General features: G+C 52.0%; 3 protein-coding genes across 3 annotated transcripts in view; 2 read left to right on the top strand and 1 right to left on the bottom strand.

The window, feature by feature from the left end:
• Positions 1–11,508: 11,508 nt before the first annotated feature.
• EGR2 (early growth response 2) lies at positions 11,509–13,311 on the top strand. Its single transcript, XM_048946441.1, has 2 exons — positions 11,509–11,861; positions 12,098–13,311. The coding sequence occupies exons 1-2, from the start codon at positions 11,684–11,686 to the stop codon at positions 13,309–13,311; spliced, it is 1,392 nt and encodes a 463-aa protein (XP_048802398.1). The 5' UTR covers positions 11,509–11,683.
• Positions 13,312–15,262: 1,951 nt separating this feature from the next.
• Positions 15,263–18,313, bottom strand: ADO (2-aminoethanethiol dioxygenase). Its single transcript, XM_048946446.1, has one exon. It carries the CDS (start codon positions 18,232–18,234, stop codon positions 17,518–17,520), a length of 717 nt encoding a protein of 238 aa, XP_048802403.1. The 5' UTR covers positions 18,235–18,313; the 3' UTR covers positions 15,263–17,517.
• A 334-nt stretch (positions 18,314–18,647) lies between these two features.
• RTKN2 (rhotekin 2) overlaps positions 18,648–21,228 on the top strand; it is a 189,228-nt gene continuing 186,647 nt past the window's right edge. Inside the window, exons 1-2 of the mRNA XM_048946438.1 lie at positions 18,648–19,874; positions 20,658–20,767. The gene's annotated coding sequence lies outside the window, so the exon portion shown is untranslated. The remainder of the gene's footprint in view (positions 19,875–20,657; positions 20,768–21,228) is intronic.

Raw genomic sequence — 21,228 nt, 5'->3', positions numbered from 1 at the left:
TGATGTGTAAGCAGCAGATCTTTTGTCCAAAGCTACAGAGCTGTTCTCAACATGCATAAGGGAAAGGAGGTTCCCACCTGACTTGTGACACAACTGAATTATTAGAAAGTGATATATTTGTTTTATCAAATAAGGAAGAAAGTAATGTTGCAAAAATGGAAGGAAGCATTTTGCCTAGGTGTTGGCACTGACCAAAGAAATGGTTAGAATAGAGTACCACAAATGCTTGAAAAAAGCCCTTATCCTCAAACAGAAAGTGAAGGGATGCTGAACAAGTGACAGCTGTGCAAATCTATCTGGTTACGTGGCAATTGTTGATTTTAGCTTTTGGATACAGTTGTGCACATTGACTCTAATGTCTGAGGTCGGAGAACACTAGGGGATAGGGAACCCAAAATGACACTTAACAGGAATGAATTAAAAAAAAAAAAAGTAAAAAAAAAGTGAATCTGAGCAGGATTTAGGAAAACAGAACCCTGTCCTGCTCTACAAAAAAAGACAAGCTAATAATTGACTTTGCTTCCATTACAAATGATATATTTGTGTTGTCAATTTGCCTTTCAAATCCTGAGTTTATTATAACTGTAACAGCACGACCTTGGCAGTAAGAAGTGTTTATGGACAATTGGTCTTCAGTATCTTAGCTCTGGGGCAGAAATCACTGAAGCAACTAAATGCTGCCAACCCCATGGCTTTCCTCTCCCTGCCATGTTCAAACTGATCTTGAAATCCAGAGCCTCGGAGTATTGTGGTAAAGTGCCCATGGCCAGCAGTCAGGAACAGTCATCATCCCAGGGCCCAGCAGTGCTGGAGGCTGTGTAAGCACAGCGAGAACATGGCTGCTACTCAAGAGGGATCCATCCGTGGTACTGGGGGAGCAACAAAAGCATGCTGAGTGAAGGGCAAGGGCACAGTGAGGCAACATTGGCCGGGGTAAAGGGCAGTGGTCTTAACCCACCCTTGTTCCCACAGATAGAAAGTTTCTTTGCGCACACTTTCCAGCAAGCTAGTGAGTTTTACTGTTGCTCTGATTGAATGGATAACCTTTAAGAGATGTGAGCAATTTCTGGTTCATCTTAGTTGTTTGCAAAGTAAGGAGAAAAGGAAGGATGTAAATATAAGTAGGTTTGGATGCAGTATTGGAAGATGCTTACCTAGACTCTGCAAGAAAAGCAAGAAAAATGGTCTCAGAGGTAAAATATTCAGGAAAATAGAAGAAAAGAATGTAACTGAAATGTTATCTTCAGCTACCATGATGAACCTTTCTTTTTCTGAGATCCCTGGGTAGCAAGCAGCAAATTAGCAAATCCTCAAAATGAATTTTGAAAGTAACCACACTTTCTGCTCTGAGAGAAAAGTTTAAAATGTCTAACACAGTTTTTGAAAGGCAAAGGAAAATGTGCCAGAGGGCTGAGAGTTCTTAAGACCAAGTTATAAGCCTTTGAAAATAGGATTTTATAATGGAAAAGCAGAGATCATTAACTATTGTAAGCACCTCTAAGAATGACACATCTATAGTAAATTACATTCAAATTAATATAAAACTGTAAAGATTCCCTGACAGCTTTGATTATGTAAGTTGATTTTAGTAGTTAAATGTTGACTTTCTATAATGCATTCTCCAAATATTATACTGAATGCTGCATCATATATAACAATTACCATGTCACAGTGCTATTTTGTGTAAATTAAATTATTGACAGCAATATAATTTTGTATTCACTTTATTATTTTGATTCATTTTTCTGTCAAAATATACAATGACTCTTCACTAGATTTAGAAACCAAAAAAACTCTTTAGATGGTGAAGTATTATTCTCCATACATTATTTTTCCTTAGCCTGTAATGAGGTTGGGGAGGAGAGAGAGAGAGAGAAGCAACATTTCATTCCTTCTCTGACATTATGTGTGTTTTCAGACACGTTGTCAACTTTAAATCATGTTACAATAAGGTGTGCATTCAGAAGGCCTGCAAAGTCCAGATCAGCTCTGGTCAGCCCCTTCAGGCACACAGCAGACTTGGTGGTTTTGGTGATGCTCCAACACCAGTGCTGCCCTGAATCGCAAGATGGGTTTCATATTATGATGATTATTCAGCCTAGCTTTAAGGACAGTCCATTGTACATCACAGGGGGAATACTTCCCATTCTTTGATATTTCTTACAGATGAAAGAAAGTACAAAACATTACCTCTCTCCGCTGCTGCTCTTTCTTCACACCTTTTTCTTCTCAGGTTCTTTGAGCATTATGGCAACAGTGATCATCTCTTCTGGGATGCTTGGAAGGTTCTTGCTGGTTGTGGTTCTATCTATCTGTATTGCAGTACTTAGTTTTCTCATTAGCCCTGTCCAAATGCACAGCCTGTACACTTCTTATCACCTGCTTGAGGCTAGAATGTGGAAATCAAGACACCAGCTGCATATTCCTACTGGACCTTAGTTCTTCTCCAGGCAGGTACCCTCACCTGCCTGTGGAGCCCGTCCTGCTGGCTCACTTATGGTAAAGCTCAAAACCTGTGTCAGAGATCAAGGCAGAACCTAGAGTGACTGAAATTTGGTTTTGGGTTTCATGCTATGAGATGGAATAAATGCTCTCAGATGTGTTCAGGCACAAAAAGGGGCTGAATCCAGCATGTAACATTGAGGGGGAGGGTGACAGGGTAGAAAAATTCCCTCAATTCTGAGTAGTGTTAAAAAGGTTCAGAAAAATGTTCATCTTCTCAGCTGTTCTAGATCAAGGAGGTTGGGGAAAGCCTATTCTGCAAATTTTGATGGTGTTTAGCTGTGGCTTAGATACTGACAAGCTTTAGTCATGTCTGTACCTGCTCAGTATTAAAAAGCTAAGGTACGTTGGGTGCTGAGAATGCTGGAAGCAGTTTCCAGGGCCAGGGTCAGTGAGCACTGACTTGTTGGTATCCATACAGCTGTAGGCTAGCTCTTTCTTCAGCAGGGGTCTGCACACCATCTAGTCCAATGTGAGCCCTAAACCTAAAGGTTATTTTTCAGATGCTCTTTGTGGTTGCCTTACTCAGCTGTGCTGAAAGTGTGAAGTTGAGGAGGTAGAGAAAAAAGCTTGCAAGTTGGTGAGGATGCGACAAGAGTTGAAAAGTAACAGGGGAAGGCTAAATCCTCTCTGAGTTCACTCTGGATTTAGCAGTGTACTCCAAATACTTGGGAATTCAATTGTGTCTGCCAACATGTGGCTTATATGTACATATTTGCTTTCTATGGCAGTACAAGATTGCAAAAAACTTACCTCATACAGATGGAACATACCTAGTCTTTGCACTTGCATTTAATTCAATATGAAATGTTAATATATGTCTGCAGCATATGCTAAATTCTCCTTTGCTCCGTGTTAAGGGGCAGGAGCCCAAAGAGACACTTGGCAGTCTCTAGGACTTAGAGTAATGCTAAAACTCAATGACAACTTTTTAGTCTTCTTCACCATGCTTAGATTCCACGTGGTGTGGCACGTTCAAGATCTGTAGGGTGGTGGTAGTAGCAGCGTGAAACTGGAAAAGGGTCTGTTTGCTTGAGGACTACCTGTTTCTCTATTAGATAGTCTGAGAAAAAAATGTTGCAACTCTGCCAAGTTTACCCTCCTAGAGTATTGCTGTGGATGCATTTTTTGTTGGCAAACTGAATGTATTAACAGTTACTGCAAAGACAACCTTGGAGCTCCATGTTAGCATGATGGTCTGTGTTAGCTGACTTATTGAGGACTTCCAGAAAGTCCTCAATGGATGGAAGAATCATTTCCTTCCAGCTTCTTCTCTTCACTAATTTAATTTAGCAGCCTTTCTATCTTTGATTTTTTAACTTGCAACTAAAGATCTTTTCCCTACATCTTTCTGCACACAATTTATCATATCTTTCTTTGTATGAAGCAGTTTCACACACGAATGCATGTACAGCAGAATGGTTTTACTAGAACCTGCTTCTCTTCAGAGCAGACAAATACACTTGGGTCTCCTTCTGGCACAGGCTCAAAATGCTAAGCTATAATGCTGAATTTCTCATTTGGCCTCCTTTCTTGTTTGTTGTTAACTCCAATGTGGGAGTTGATCATATAAACACAGAAATACAGAGTACAGGGGGAAATACATTCTGTTTTGTCCTCTTCGTATAACTCTGGATCTTGTTGGCTATGCCAATGCATTGCTTGCAACAGGTTAAATGACCGTGGTGATGAGGAACAGGTGGTGATGAGGAGTTAATGTGAGAGGACATGGAGAAATCACACTGCACGATAGGAAGTTGTTCCTCCCAGCATTTTTCTGTGCTAGCCTATTCAAAGTGAGGCTCTGTAACTGTATCTGTGACTGCACTAGAACATGCAACAGCATTGAGTTCAAGTGCTAAACAAGTATATATCCTGTTTCAGCTAATTCTAGCATCTGAGATTCTAGGTGGCAGTCATTCCCCTCGATGTGCAAGTGCCCAAGCACTGTGATGAAGAGTTAGGCCTTGATAGGATGCCGTGCTACTAAGCTGGAAAGAGGAATTTTGCACAAAAGGATTTAAAGCTAAAACAGAGCAAACAAAAAGCCCATAGCTAGTCAAGGTATCCTGAGAGTTGGGAAAGACAAACCTGCTGGGCAGGTATCCCCTAATAATGTAATTTTGACATTACTAGCCTGCCTCGATACATCCTCTATTTGTTCAAAGAAAATCATCTGCTCCTCTCAGTTATTTCAAAGTAAAGTCACAAGAATAGCTTGTTCCCACTCTATTCCAAATATAGCTGTTGGCAGCAATTGCTGAGATAAGGGGGAAGGAAAAGGAACTACCAAGGAAGAGGAAAGACAGGAGGGAGAAGAGAGAAAAGGAGCTGAAAAGGTTGGACAACAGAGAGTAAAGAGAGACGTGAATGAGAGGAGAGGTGAAAGAGTATGGACAGTACATCTCAGCAGAGAAAATAAATCAGAGAGTAAAATAAACTCCAGCAAAAGAGGTGGGAGCAACCCAAATACAGAATAAAGAAAGACTGTGCCCACCCCGAAGAGCTGTTTGAGTTTCAGCCTTGAAAAGTAACCAAACCTTAAATAAAACCATGCCCAATTTTGACTTGCACTCAGATTGTAAGGGTTAGAGCATCAGAAAACTTATGCTAATTTACACTGCTTGAAGATCTAGTCCTAGAAATTTTAAAGCAAAACAAGTTGCTTATTTTAATCTCTTGTGGGATTTTTTAAAAATTGTCTGCTCCAAAAAAACTTTGTTGGCAGTTTCAGAGAGAAAGCCATCCACTGAGTAAATTTGCTGGCACTGAACATCAATGCTCTTCTCAGAAGTCTGCAGTCAGGATGGTCTTCTGGTGAGACTTGAGCATCTAGGCATGCCCTCGGGAGCAGGAAACAGATGATGATAAAAACTCAGGAAAAGTCAGAACCACCCTCAGACTGATTTACCCAGAGCAAAGAGATGAGGGGTTTCGAGGCTCACGGCAGACTGGTTTAAGACTAAGGCAACAAAGACGTGAGAATAAATGGAAACAGGTTGTGAAAAACAGCACACAGACAGGGCAAACACAAAGGAGTCCTTGGCAATCCAGAAATCCAGTGAATGGCTCTAGCTTCCCTGGAGGGTTGGGAAGTTTCTGAGAAACATTCCCCAGAGCTGCTCTGCTTCTCTTCTCAGAAGACAGGTTGGAAAACAGTGCTAGAGTTCCTTCTCTCCTGCTTTACTGAAAAGAGATGTGATATATGACCTTACTCTTCAGCTGAGATTAAGGAGACTTACCCAGTTCCATTTCCTATAAACTGGGTTTATCTGGAAAGCCTGGACAAGCTTTCTGAGTGCTCAAATGCAAGGTAATGGGACCACCAGAGCTGAAAGTGTGACACTTGCTATACTTCTTTTATTTCAGTCCTTCAAGGAAGAAGGCTGCTTGCACTGTTAAGGGATGTGCTCTATCACCCTCATGCTGGACTGAAGGACTGGTGCGGCTATTAACAGGAGATATTTACACAAAATACAGGAGGCACATTAGAGCAGGAAATACAAGAGTAAATGAAGCTGCTTTTGGAAGATGGGACTAAAAAGCAGAGCTTAGCAGTCAGACTATTGCTATTCAGAGACAAAGTCATCATTATTTTGAGAGTCTTGTCAAGTGGATGGTATGTTGTATTAGCTATATCTGTCTTCCCTGTTATGAGATGCAACTTCTTTTGTTGTTGTTGTTTTCAAGGCAAGCACCATACAGAGCTGTTATTTTACCCACTCAGCTTGTACACATGAGTAGGAGCAGCCATCTTTGGACCCAGAGCAATGTGCAGCTTGCAGACAACCTGGGAAACTTCTGGGCTGGGTGGCATGGTTGGTGTCGGGCTCCTGGGCAGTGAGAGATCCTGCAGGTAGCAGTGAGTGCTCCCAGCCCCACGGGACAGGCTGTGGAGGACAGCTAGGCTGGGTTGCCCGCTGTGTGGCGTGTTCCTCTCTAGGGCACTTGGTATCTGACCCTAATTCTATGGGGAGAGAGAGGTTGTAACCTGTGGGATTGCAACTATCAGGCAGCCCTGCTGCCCTGACAGTGGGATCTGTGACCCACCCAGGCTGTGTTTTGTGTCTCCACAGACAACACATCCGCGGGGCAAAGCTTTGGGGAGGCGTTTCACGGCGGAACACCATGAGCGTTGACCTAAGACGCCGCTTTCTGCTCCGCAGGCCGAGTCCTCCGGAACTCCGGCTTGCCTGCTCCCAGGAGAGGGCAGTGGAGCCGCACACGCTCCGTGCCGCGGCCGCCGGGCCGCTCCGTTCCTGCGGGGCTGCGCGAGGTGAGCAGAGACAGGAGGACGGATTTAATAACGTGTGCTTGCAAGCGTGTACGAGAATATCCAGGAAGTGTTCTGCGTGTTTAATAACGAGAGTGAGTTGTCTGTAAACAAAAATAGATTTGGGGTGACGAAGATTACGGTTGCTTTTATTTGACTGGAAGTTTTCTCTGTTATGTTATGTGTATTTGTTTATGGCCACACACAGTTATACTAGTAACTTGCTGATTCCACACAAGTTTGTCTAATTTCTGTAGCCTGAATTAGAAAATGTTATTGATATTTAAATAACCATTTGGGATGCTGCTAAGGCTCTCCTGTGCCAAATCCTCACAATAAAGTCATTTACTTATTTCACATTTACAGGCATGCATCCTAAGACAACAAGGAGCCTTGGCTGAAAACAGCAGAGTGTGGTTTTAAGGTACTGTAATTAAGGGTAGACTGGGATGCCTTCTCCTCTGCTTCCTAACCACCCCCTGCCCTCAGCGCACCAGCAGTCAGGCAGCTAGCTGCTTTCAGTAGGCTCACGTTTACCCCAGGTTTCCCTGCCTGGGTGCTGGGCTTCAGTGACCGGCCACTATGGGCTGAGAGCCTGTATCAGCTCTGTGGTAAGTGGCTTTTGACTGGGAATCCAGCAGACAGCCCTGGCAAAATAAAGCATTAGTAAACAAGTATTTCGTCTTGTGAGGACATGCCAGACCATCTACACTCATTGAAAGAGGGCAGATTTGTGAAACTCTGAAATACGGCTTCAGAGACAAGAACTTCTCTTTTATGTGAAATGTTAAAAACAAACAAAACCAAAACAGAAAAACAAAACAAAACAACAACAAAAAACACAAACAACCAACCAACCAAAACAAACCCAAAAACAACCTGCACCACAACAAAAGATACACCCACAAACCCCACCCTCAATCCAGCACAAACTTAGGACAGACTTCCCTCTCTGTCTTCAGAGGACAGGGTCACTCACCTCTGACTGAGGAGCGAGACCCAGCTCCCAGCTGAGCTGAGGCCATGCTGACATTCCCTAAAGCAGCGAGGTGCACAGTGGAAGTGGCAGGGTGTGTTTCCCAAGCAGACCTACTGGTATCACTGTTGTTGGCGCACGAGGTCAGATGAGTTTTGCAACAAAGGCATAGCAACCCCCTGGAGCAACACAAACTGTGTGAAGTTAAACTGGTTAAACGATGCTGCCAGTTCCTGCAGATGATGAGCTGCCTTTTCTTCCTCAGCCACTCTTAAGCTCAGGTGCAGCAACAAGAGCAAGGTCTCGGGTACTTGCAGTAGAGAAGTACAGGAAAATGCACCCAGTGCAACATCATCTAGCACCTTGTTAAAAGAGCAAGTACAAAAAAATCTGGGGTGAGGAGGGGGAAAGTTTCAAAGAAATTTGGAACGAAAAATAAGTTCATCCCTTCAGCTCTGAACTCTAATCAATGCTATATCCAGTCAGACATGTCATGCAGGTGCAGGGAGAAAGCAGGACCACTCCATGTAAGAGTAAACCTTCTGTCCTTTGGAGAACCCCAAAATGGAAGGTTCCTAAACAAAATCAGTGTGCGTTTCTGTGTTCATTGCCGATTCATTGCTGAATGATCTGAAATCAATTAGTGAAAATACCTTGACTGGCTTCAGAAGAGGGGGCTGCAAATTGGTTAGTTTTGCCTTTGGAAGCCACAGGGTCCAGGGAAAATCCAGAGACTTGCACGCACAAGGGGCCACTGAAGTGCAGCTTCTCTCTTGGTGTAAGTGGGGCTTTGGCAATTTACACCAACAATCTGTCCGTCATATGAAACCACGTGGCTCATAGGAACCACAGGAATCAGTAGGATTTTATGCGTGTAAAGCTCATTGACGTCAGTGCGAGTTGGACGGCCTAGCCCTGGAGTCTAGTATAATCAGCCAAATGAGGATCAAAGGCACAAAACACATGCAGAGCACTACAGCACAAATATCTGAAAAGGGACCAGAAACATTTGAGTTTCATCTGTCAACATCTTCCTGAAGCACTAGCAATGTTTCCATCTTGCCTTGCACCACCAGACCCTGCTGCCTCCAGACCCAAAGCTCCCATTGAGAGAAGACGAGCGACTCAGTTGTCCATGTAAAGGCTGGACATCAGACACAGTTTAACCCATCCTTAGGAAGGCTCTTAAAATTACCCACCAACATCAACTAACAGCAGTATTCCTTATTCATGTCAGTCTTGGAATCCTTGCCACAGTGGAAGGTTACATTTGCCATGTTAGCCCAAAGGTGGAGCTGAGCTACAGGGAGGCTAAAGCGGGATGCAGAACCTTGGTTCTTCTTTCTCAGCCTGTCATCAGTGGGCACAAAGGATCTAATAGAGGAAGATGCTGTCTAGCATTGCTAAGACCTGCATCTCACACCTCCACCGTGTTTTTCAGTACAGAGGATGCTGTATGTAGGGCTACACGTTTCTCAGATTAATGTAAAGTCACTTGTCCCGCTGCACAACAGATTCCAATATTTTGTTCTTTCATAGTAGCGATGAGGCCAATTATAGCTCAGCTGTAATGGAAAGGTACAATACAATTGCTCCTACTTCTCAGTCAAATTTCCCAGAACCTGTCTCTCTCTCTCTGTCTCTCTGTCACAATTTAACTTTTAAATTGAGATTGTGTTTTTTAAACGAAAAAAAAAATAATCTAGAATCTTACTAAAATGGAACACGAGCTTTCTTTCAGCTAAGTTTCACGTGCCAAACTGTATTGGCTGTATGTTAAGCGCTAGAAAGAACTGGTAACAAAATTGTTGTATATTAACATATACCCCCCCACCCCCCCTCCACCCCCCCCCCCCCAAAAAAAAAACCACCAAAAAAAATCCTAAAGAACTCTACATCTCCTAATTACTGTGTGCAGTTCCCAGATCACCCATCAAGGAAAATATCTAGATTTATGCCGGTAGTTCCTTAGCAAGAATGACAAATGCCCTGAAACTTTGACTTTTTTAGCTACGCTCCTGTCTCGCCTGCATTCTGCAGTGACTGGAGAAGCACTGAAACTGGAACATCACCAAAGGCACTGAAACAAAAACTGAGCAATTGAGACAGCCTTTCTCAGCTGGGCGCAAGGTGCTGCAGGACTGGAGCGGAGCCTGTGAGGCAGATGACAGCACTTAGGACCACCACAGAGGTAAGTCCGCGCTCCATAGAGGCACCTGGGCACGTGCTGTAACTGACTCAAACCCACAGATATTGTGATCTGCAGTTAAAAATGCAAGGCAGAAATTTGTTTAGCCCTTTAGTGTATGCTTTGGCTTGTTGCTTCAGAGGAGGAGTGTGCTTTTGTGGCATCTCGTATATGGCTGTGTCTTACTGCTGCTTGGGCTGTTATTCCTGCATGCCTCTGGAAAGGGGCCTTGCACACTACAGATCATACGGGAGAGTTGTTTTCCTAAAAGCGGGAATAAACAGTCAGGAGATGAAATATTCCTAAGTAATGAGATTAGAGACAAGAACGTGACATGGGATGCGGCTTTCAACAATAATTACATCTGACACCCTCATCAGCAAGAAGATGTAGGGGCTGCGAGCTCTGAGCTTGGGAACAGCATATGAAAGACTGGCTTCTCTTGGGAAGGGAGGCACAGGGGAGGTTATTTTTAGCACTCGGGGAAAAAAAAAAAAGCAAGAAAAAAAAGCAAGAATTTAAGCACTCTTTGGTTTGATCCCGTTCTTATGGAAGAGGTCGTACAGAAAGAGGTGGTGTGCAAGGAAAATAAGAAACGGGAGCAGAAACGGCGCTGACGACGGGGCAGCGGCTGCGCTGAACGCCATGGGCTGACTCAGGAGGAGAAGGAGCGAGGTCCGAGCGGGAGGGGAGCTGCGCGCAGGAGAGCCGCGCCGGGAAGCTGCGGGCAGAGCGGGCAGAAACTCCTGTCCGCGCCCGGCAGCCGCAAGGCCGAAGGGTCGGCAGCGGCGGGGCAGGTGCGGTGCGCTCCGCCGTCGGGGCCGCGCTGCAGTTGGCTCCTGTTCCACGGCGCGGCGCTGAGCCGGGCGCCGGCGGGGCAGGGGGCTCCGGGAGGAGCTCGGCGCCCTCGCCGCCCCCGGCCCGCTCCGGCCCCACCAAGGAGCTCTCGTCGGCTGCCGCACGGCTCCGCGTTCGCGGAGGTATTTATAGATCAGACACTTTCCAAAAAAGCAGCGCCGCGCCCGCATTGCTCGGCGGCTCTTTCCATCCGTAATTGAGAGAGAAAAAAAAAAAACCAACAAGCTAGCGAAAAGGAGAAGCGGGGCTTTGCGAGCGCGACGCTCTCCCGACCCGGCGCTCCGCGGTCACGGGCTGCTAAGAAAGTGAGCGGGGTCCGGCGGGGCCGCCCCGGGACCTCCTCTGCTTTCCGAGCTTTAATTTTTCCGGAACGAGCCCTAAAAAGGGCAGCGGGGCGGGGCCGGATCTTCGCCTTTTTAGGACAAGGGCCCCGCCACCGGAATACCCCCTCGGCGGCGGCGGGCGGAGGGGCGCTGCCGGCGCGGCGGCGGCCCCCGGGGGGCCGCGCGGGGCCGGGGCCGCCTCCGCGGGGTGCGGGGCGCGGGGGGCCGGGGCGGGCGCGGGGCGGCGGGGCCGCACGCGGGCGCCCACGTGACCGCCGGGCCCCGTTCCTCAGTCCTTATATGGGCAGTGACGTCCCGGGCATTCAGGGGGCCCCCATAAATAGTTACCGCCAGACTTGTCCTCCAGCGCGAGCTGCGGCGGGAGCGCGGCTCTCCCGGGGCACCGCCGCGACGGGGCGGCCGCCCGCCCGCACATGCCCGCTCCGCGCCGGCTCCCCGCGATCCCCCCGCGTCGGTAGCGGGAGGCAGGGGAGAGCCCCGTCCCCGCCCCGAGCGCCCGCCGCCGGCCGGGAGCGCGGCTCCCCGGGCCGCCCGCCGCCCCCATGATGACCGCCAAGGCGGCGGACAAGATCCCGGTGCCCCTCGGCGGGTTCCCGCACCAGCTGACCGAGGGCATCTACCCCGCGGACGACATCTCCGCCGCGCTGCCGACTTCGGTCGCGATCTTCCCCAATGCCGACCCCGCGGGGCCGTTCGATCAGATGAGCGGCGTGGCCGCAGGTAAGCGGAGCCGCGCGGTCGCGCAGGTGCGGGGCGGTGAGGCCGGGGCGGCGGGCGGCTGCGGGGGCGGGCGGGGGCGGCTGTCCCCCGGGGCTCGCCCGGCTGGGGTCCCTCGGGGCGCCGCTCGGGGGAGAGGCCGGGGCGCGACACGTGCGCGCCGCGGCCCCGCGCCCCCCGAGCGGCCGCCGGGGCAGGGGAGGCTCGCGGTGCTGACCGGCGCCTCGCCTCGCCCCCAGACGGCATGCTCGGCGTGGACATGGGCGACAAGCGGGCCCTGGAGCTCCCCTACGGCGGCGGTTTCGCGCCCGGCGCCCCGACCTCCCGCAACCAGACCTTCACCTACATGGGCAAGTTCTCCATCGACCCGCAGTACCCCGGCGCCGGCTGCTACCCCGAGGGCATCATCAACATCGTGAGCGCGGGCATCCTGCAGGGGGTCAGCGCGCCCGCCTCCGCCGCCTCCGCCGCCTCCTCCGCCGCCTCCTCCGCCTCCTCCTCGGCCACCGCCGCCTCCGCCGCCTCCCCCGGCGCGCTGCCCGGGGCGCTGGGCTGCGGCATGGCGCAGGGCCCGCCGGCTGAGCTGGAGCACCTCTACTCGCCTCCGCCGCCGCCCTACTCGGGCTGCGGGGAGCTGTACCCGCAGGACCCCTCCTCGGCCTTCCTGCCCGCCGCCGGCGGCGGGGCGCTGCCCTTCCCCCCGCCGCCCTCCTACCCCTCCCCGAAGGCGGCGGCTGCCGACGGCGGGCTCTTCACCGTCATCCCCGAGTACGGCGGCTTCTTCCCGCCGCCCCAGTGCCAGCGGGAGCTGCACGCCGGCCCCGACCGCAAGCCCTTCCCCTGCCCCCTCGACTCGCTCCGCGTCCCGCCGCCGCTCACGCCGCTCTCCACCATCCGCAACTTCACCATGGGGGCGGCCCCGGCGGGAGCCGCTCCCGGCTCTGCCCCCGGAGGCGGCGGCGGCGGCGGCAGCGGAGCTGGGGAGGGCGCGCGGCTGCCCGCGGGCGCCTACAGCCCGCACCACCTGCCGCTGCGGCCCATCCTGCGGCCCCGCAAGTACCCCAACCGGCCCAGCAAGACGCCGGTGCACGAGCGGCCCTACCCCTGCCCCGCCGAGGGCTGCGACCGCCGCTTCTCGCGCTCCGACGAGCTCACACGGCACATCCGCATCCACACGGGCCACAAGCCCTTCCAGTGCCGCATCTGCATGCGCAACTTCAGCCGCAGCGACCACCTCACCACCCACATCCGCACGCACACCGGCGAGAAGCCCTTCGCCTGCGACTTCTGCGGGAGGAAGTTCGCCCGCTCCGACGAGAGGAAGCGGCACACCAAGATCCACCTGCGCCAGAAGGAGCGCAAGGGCGCGGGGACCGCCGCCGCCCCGCAGCCCGGAGCCGGCGGCAGCGGGGCCGCCCTGGGCCCCTGCGCGGCGCGGACGCGGACGCCCTGAGTCGGGCGCGGGGCGCGGGGGCGGCGCGGAACCCCGGGGGCGCGGGGTGCCGGGCCGGGCGGGGCCGACGGCTGTACATAGGGGCTGCGGCGGGAGGACGGATGCATGCGGTGCCGTCGTGGTGAGGTGTCCTTGGTGCCTTGTGTGGTGTGAGCCCGTACCCGGCTGCATGTGGGGGGTGCCTTACCGATCCGCTCCGACGACAGCGGCGACGCCGAGACCGGAAAGTTTGCCTTCCCTCCCTGGTTGTAGTATGGCTGTACATTTCTGCCTATTAATATTGGGATTTTTTTTTTTTTTTAGAGACTATATTTTTGTACGCACTGGTTGGGGTTGTTGTTATTTTTTTTTGTCTTTTCGGTGACCGAAGAGTGTTGCGTCTGCGGGGGGGGGGGGGGAGGGCCCGGGCGGGACGAGCGCACCCGGCGGGCCCGGCCCGATCTGCGCCGCGGGGCGCGGGCGGCGGCACGGCCGTGTGCGGCCGCGGGCGGCAGCTGCGGGACGGGGCTCCCTCCCGCCACTCTGTACATAGCCCTCCGACGGCAGGGTCGGCGCTCACGGCGTTTATAAGCGACGACGAATAAATCTCTTAATTATGCCACGCTGACACCGTTATTTCCGTTGGTGCCTGCCGGGGGAGGGGGGCTCCCCACCGGCCCCGGCCCCGCCGTGCCGAGCCGCGCTGCCGGCCTCGGGGATTCCCGTCTGAGGCGTGAGCCGCGCCGGCGGCGGTGGGAGCGGGCGGGCGGTGTGACTCAGCGCGGTGTTCCGCGGCCCGGGGCGGCTGCCCCGAGTGGGCTCCGGCACAGCGAGTCCGGGGCTGCACGGGCCGCCCCCCGCCCGAACCGGGCTTTCCCCTGCACATCGGCCTGGCCGCGACACCGCTTTTTTTTCCTTTTTTTTTTCTTTTTCTTTTTTTCTTTCCTTCCTTTCTTTCTTTTCTTTTCTTGTTTTCTTTCTTTCTTTTTTAACGTTCTGTAAGTTATTTTTGAGGATGCTGACCCAGCGGGGGCTGGTGGTGGTGCGTGGTTGTGCTGTGGAGCCCGGGACAGCTGCAAGCAGTCCAGCGCTGCGATGAGCCCTGGCACAGCCATGGCACGGCTGTTCCGACTGAAGCCACCGGCAGCCCGCTGCCTTCCTTCTGCACTGAAACTTCCTGCTGTCTTCCCTGCTGCCAGGGTGCTGGTTCTCAGAGCAGCTGCTCTTCGGAGCTGGAAATGAAACAGGTCTCCAAAACTGGGCACAAAGAAGCTGAGGAGCTTTTCAGCACCCTGCCACCTTCCCCACACAGCTCTCATAAGCTTTAGCCTCCCCTCATCTCAGCATGGGCAGCTTTGCCACCTAGTCCCACATGTTCCCAGGCTCCCGAAGGGACACCAGCAGCCGCTGCCTGCTGGTGGAGCGGCGACACATGGGCAAGTCTCAGACGTGGAGCACCTCACAGAGTCGTTGGTGTCCTCGGTCAGCAACACTGGGCTACAGTGCAGGAAGGCAGACGGGCAACACTGGGCTTCCCGAGGCACTGCTACAGCTTTGGATAACCATGGCTTGGTCACAGCCAGAGCATCGTGGGCCAGCTCAGGTTCTCAGCTACCCAAGTGCACAATCCAAGGCTCTGCCCATGGCCTCTAAACTACTGAGAGCAGCCCTGCTGCAAGACTGAGATGCCAGCAAAGAGCAGAAGTCAACACAGAAATTGTAAGTGAGCTGGATTAAGGACACAAGTATCTAGCGTATAGCTGTGAGAAACTTTACACTGTGTAATAGTATCAGCATTCTTAAACCTGTGCCTTTGCTTTACAGTAACAACTAGCTTCACAAGCTGCAGTACCACACGTGCTGGATGTGTCTGAAGGGCCAAATGCACCACTTGGGCTGCCAGGCAAAAGAAACTTGCATTACCGCTCTTGTTCAAAGCTGTCACACTTGCAGAGAAAAGTAATGACTGGTCGGTGGTGAGATATCCTGTATTTATTCTGTAACTCAGCAATAACAGTGATTTTCCTGTTGTGAAAACGCAATAAACAAACTGCAGAGAGAAGGAACTATATTAGACTCAAACCTTCTGCTTACAGATATCCAGAACACGTGCAGTTAAGTTTCAATCATTGAATAAGCAAGAAGAGGCTTTTCTTTAATGCATCTCAGGTTCTCTTTTTCCTGACACAATGACTTCAATACTTTGATGCTAACGCCGTTATTTAAAAAAACAAAAAAGTTTTGCCACAATTGTTAACAGCACTCTACAGGGTAAGGGACCACACTGTCCTCTGTGGAAAAGGTGCATTAAAATCCTATCCCATTACATGTCTTGACTAGGTCTTAAGCATGGAGAAAAAATAAAAAGCAACAAGAGAGACCTAAGGGGAGGATAGATGAGATACAGAACCGAAATGCTCTTTGTTGCAGTTTGTTTTTCCAGTACTGCTGTTTGCATGCAGCACGCTGTTTGTGGGCTTCTGGAAAAGGATGACAGTCTTCATTAGTGCCGGAGCGAGTGAGAAACACAGGCTGTGCCATTCCGAGGCACTGCATTACAGTTAATGACTACGCTTGATAGAGAATTGTTGCACATTAACTAATGCTAAGCTGCAGGGGAATTCCAGGAAAAACAGGTAAGCCCACTGCAGAAACATCAGACGCTCCACAGTGCTGTAAGAATAAATGGAAATTGAGCAAAATAATTTCCACCAATTTTTCCTTGCAAAAGCATTAATATGTGTATGCATAACGCTGATGGTGTTTTACATTCATTCTTCCACAGCCCTTCCTGCCCAATTAAAAAAGTGATGCTGTATCAGAATCACTTAAAAATTCACCCGTCCAAGCAACCGTACAGGAAAAACAAGTCTGCTTTTATAAATACACAAAGAAACACAAAGGCTGGTTGTGGGACAGTTTCTGGAGCAGGCTGGTAACATCCCTTAGGAAGTGGGTTTGTGTTCAAATTCCCACACGGTGACCCAGGCTGGAGCCCGTGGCACGGCGTGCTCTGCCATCAGAGGCACCGGGCCATTCCCTGCAGCACAAACAGGTACATCACCTCTAGAAAAGTTTCTCCCGTTAGAAAGATCGCATCCCCTGCTGAGGGCATGCTGCATCTCAAGGCTGCTTACAGCACAGCAAGGCAAAATGCACTGCGTCTCTTCTACACTATGTTTATTTAAAAGCCTTACAAAAAAGTAATCTTTATAAATAGTATAAAGAGGGAAACCACAAGGCTTCCAAAGCTCAGTGTTCACCTGTCCATATAAAAACACAGACCGCTTTTAGAGAAGAGTTATCGGGTCAAATCCTATCTGAACCTAGGGTGTGTGTACAGATGGATATACATATCTATAGGTTACAGGCAAGTGAGTAGTGTTGTACAGCAGCATCCATGGGACAGCAGCGGTCTTCTCTAAAGATGCCCACAGCTTCCACTCCCCTCGACCACTGCTATATGAGAACTCCCAAGCACAGTTAATTAGCAGCTGTGAGTCTCCTCCCGGCTGAGGGAACATGCATAGGAATGCTCTATAACTTCAGTTCTAATAGCCGGATCTTATACGGAACGCAGTGAAGAACTGTTAAATGGTAATTCGGGACCCGACACCGTCCCTCAGGAGGGGAACTCATTTCACTCCCACCCCACGCACACCACTGTGTATCCACGGAGCGCTGCCCGCCCCAAGAGTTGCCCCGGGGGTGGGATTTTGCCAGTTCGGTACATCTCTTAGCGGAGCCCGGCCCGGAGCCGCCGGGAAGGCGGCGCGGCGCTCCCAGCAGCGAGCGGATGGGGGTTACGGCTCCGGGAGGGTTCTTATTGCATTCGCTCTGCTGGAGCCCGACCCCCCCTTTGACCGAAGCTCGGCGACGCACGCAGAGCACTGGGTTTTCTTCCGAACGCTCAGTCGAGTAGAACCGGACCGCGCCACTCCTCCTTCATCGCACGTCAGCCACAAGAAATAAATACATCGTCACTTTATTGTCCCGAGCGGCCCTCGGCGCGCGGCCCTGCGAGCAGCCCGTGCCGGCGGCCTTTCCCCCGGCGGGAGCGGCGCGATCGGAACGGAGGGCCGAACCGCGGCCCGGGGCGCCGTCCTCGAGCGGTCGGACGGGACGAGCCGGGCGGGGCTCCCCGCGCCGACGCCCGCCTCCCCTCGCGGCCGGGCGCTCCGCAGCGTTCCGTCCGGTCCCGAGGGCCGACGCGCGGCGGGCGCCGCCTCAGGGGCAGACGCGGGGCCCCGGGTAGGGCTCTCCCCCGCACCAGAAGTCGGCGGCCGGCGCGGTCTCCAGCAGCCACACCTCCCTGGGCAGCGCGGGCTCGGCGCCGGCCGGCGGCCCCTCCAGCAGGCGGTAGTAGTGGCAGTCCCGGCCGTGCTCGGGGTCGTAGGGCGGCGCCAGGATGTCGAGGAAGGCGGCGGGGCCGTCCACGGCGTCGATCTGGTGCAGGTTGTCGCTGTGCGGCGAGAGCAGGCAGGGCGGCGAGGCGGGCGTGTAGTGCTGCCGGGAGCGCAGCAGGGCGCGCAGGCACGGCCCCGGGGCGGGCGGCGGCGGCGGGGCGGCGGCGGCGGGCAGCGCGTCCATGCAGGCGATGCGCAGAGTGCCGTACAGCACCTTCAGCATGCCGTTCATCCCCGGGTGGTCGTGCAGCGGGATGCAGGCGCCGCCGCGCAGCAGGAACACGCCCATGCTGAAGCTCTCGGTCTCGCAGATGTGCATATAGCTGACGGGCGGCACGGCGCCGGCCCGCGGGCACCCCGCCGCCGCCGGAGCCGGCCCCTGCGGCGCCAAGTGCAGGTCCTCGGCGCGCACCTCGTCAAGCAGCTGCTGCAGCCGGTGCAGGTTCTCCCCGAAGGCCGGCCCCGCGGGGCTGCGGAAGGTGATGCGCGCCTGCCGCGCCACCCGCTGGATCAGGGAGGCCATGTTGTCCCGGGGCATGGCGGCTCCCGGCCCGCTCCGGCCCGGCCCCGCGCGCCCGCCCGCGCCAGGCGCTCCGTCGCTTCCTCCCGCCGCTTCCTCCCGCGGCCGCCCCGACGCGCAGGCGCGCCCGCGCCGCCGTGCATCACGGGGCCCGTAGTCCTCCGCCTGCGGTCCGCCGCCCTTCGCTTCCGCCGCTCCCGCGCCGCACGGCGCTCCTGCCCGCCGCCCGTTGGACGGCTCGGGGGTGGTCCCGGCACGGCGGCGGCGAGGGCACGGGGCGGCGGGCGGCGGATCTGGGAGGAGGACTACGGCTCCCGGCGGCGCCGGCGCGAGGGGGCGGCTCCGCCCGAGGCCGCGCTCCGCCGGCGGCGCGCGAGGGGCCGCGGGGTCGGGAGGCGGTGTGAGGGGCGGCCGCCATCTTGGGGCGGGGGTGCGCGGGGCGCTGAGGGGCGGCCCGATCTCTGCGGGAGCTCCGTGCGCCGCGGCTCCCGGCAGCACGAAGGCGGCCAGTCGGAGTGGTTTCAAACTTAGAAAACCGCGCTCTGATCGCTGGAGCGAACAGACTCTCGTCACCTCGAGTCCGGTTCTTTGAGCGGGCGTCAGGCGCCCGGCTGCTGCTGTGCCGGGGCACAGCCCGTAACGGTTCTGACGGGTAGGGCTCCGGGGGCTGCAGCCACCGAGCTCGGTAACTTCATTTAAAAGCGATACAAACAGGTGCGTTTTCCCGATTACAGACAAGCTGAGTTCTTCAGATGTGATTGCACTTAAGAAAGATGCATGTGGCCTTGCGGTATTACACACCGCATTCATACGTGTGAATCAGAAGTGCAGATGTGGCAGGCTGGAATGCTGGCACTGCTGACAAGGATTAGTGATTTGGAACCTTCTTCCCAAACCTATTTCCCACTTTTTATGCATAAGCGATGCACAGAACACAAATTTAGGTTGCAGTGTAGTTGATTCTCCTCACAGTGCTCAGTCGAGTTGCCTGTTTTGAGTTCCATCCGAATTCATTGGCAGTGTGGCTCTCAGCCTGTTCTGACGCTTCAAAACTTCAAGGTACTTCAAAAGCATTTCTCTCTACAGTGCCAGTGTTTCTGCACCTGGCAGGACACCTGGGACAAGGGCGCAGAGATCCGTGCTTTGGGGTGAGCAGCAGTCAGCCTTTAGTAGCCCATGGACCTGGGTATTGGAGGGAACTACTGGGGATGGTCACAGCCTCCCCACTGCTGTGCTGGCTGAGACGTAGGCTACTGACAGACACCCAGAGGTTTGCCAAGTCTCAGTATTTAGTCTGCTTTTCTGTTCAGCCCCCTGTGCAGGGTCTGTCAGTTTAATCATGGAGATACGGGCTGGAATTTTGGGCAGTTATTGGTGATAATCATTTATCATCTCAGCATTGGCTTAGGCATCTATTTGTGTTCTCACTCAGCAATTACGTTTTATGCTTGGAAGTGATTGCTAAAATGGTTACTTTCCAACACTGATTCTTTTCCTGTGCAGCACAAAAATAAACTGTTTTGTGGAAGCAGAAATGCTTGGTAGTGGTAGGACTTTGTGCGCTTGCCTAACATGCTGTTGCAAGGACAGTCAGTATGGAGAACCAGGAGTTCGAGCTCTGCATCTGTGCTTGATCTTGACTTGCTGGGTGATATGAGGTGAGTTACTGGACCCTTTGTGCTTATCGCTCTGTAAACCATGAATCACCTCTGTGCAAGGATGTTTATTAAGATTTTAAAAGATCTTAGGAATATCTTCACGCAAACGTTCCTGGTGCCATGTTACGTTGGTGACAAGCTTTATGTTTTGCATAACCTACAATCCGCAATGTTTTTAACTGCTGCATTGGTTTGATGTGGACAAAAATATGTCTTTGGCACTTAACGTTCCAGCTAAATGTTACATCACACCCACATTTTTCAGTTCAGTGATATACAAGAAAAAAAAAAACACATGCAAAACAACCAACGCAGAATAGCAAGTTGTCCAGCCAACTAGCAAATGTACTGATATTATTATTATTCAAAAGATAATGTTCTTAGCTAACATCTACCATCTTGAATGCATGGGAAGGAAAAAACCAACCACAGTATAGTTGCTTGGCTGGGCTTTGAGACTACGTTGTATCGGTGATGCAATGACCAAAGTTCAGTGTAGTGGTTTTATGATAAAACCAGCCAGAGTGAGGTCAGGCTCAGGTTACAGTTTTGGCCTCCTGCTGTGTTTGTTGGTTTTTTCCTCACATGGAGAATGTATTCAGAACTGTTACATCTATTTTCTTTCCACCCCCACTCCACCACTTCTAAGCTTCTGTCCCTGCTACCTCAATTCTCCTGTGAAACTAGCAGTTTTTTAGCTTTTTGCTTCTCAGTTACTGTTATGTATTATAATTTCCCCCCTAATTTGTGAAGTATCCCCTACTCATTTTCACTTTCTTCTAGGAGCTGCTTCCCAGGTCCTCTTGATTTTGTTTGAGAAGTTAGAATTACCTGCAATCACTGGTAAACCAAGAGTCTCGAACGGAGAATAATGACAAGCGCCTACCCAGAAGGTCAGTGGTTGGCTGTTAGCACGTTCTGTCATGGTGCTGGAATATTTCACGAGGTGTAGAACTCGGTGAGGCAGTACAGAAACCATCCTCTGTCATAATGCTGCCAGTTACTGCAGAGGTGTATTCACAGAGGACAAAAAATAAGACTGTGTCTAAGAAATTTTCGCACTGTTCATGCCACTCGTTATGCAAGGGTTTAATTGTTTGTTTGTTTTATAAAGCTACCACCAATCAGAGAGAGAAATACAAATATCAGGCAGATATGATTATGATGAGAACAAGACTGGAAAGAGGGAAGGCAAACATGTCTGTAATATTTGCTGTTTCTCCAGTAATAATGGCTTACGTAAAAGAAAGTTAGTTATCAGTTATTCATCAGTGAATTTGTAAATCAGTAGAAGCACAAAGGAGTGCTCGATGTAACTGTACTGAAATCAGGAGGGGAATTAGGTTCATGTAGA

Source organism: Lagopus muta, chromosome 5, assembly GCF_023343835.1.
Source record: "Lagopus muta isolate bLagMut1 chromosome 5, bLagMut1 primary, whole genome shotgun sequence".
NCBI lineage: Eukaryota > Metazoa > Chordata > Aves > Galliformes > Phasianidae > Lagopus > Lagopus muta.
Note: the sequence above shows the minus strand (reverse complement) of the source record. Positions and strands in the feature narration are given on the sequence as shown.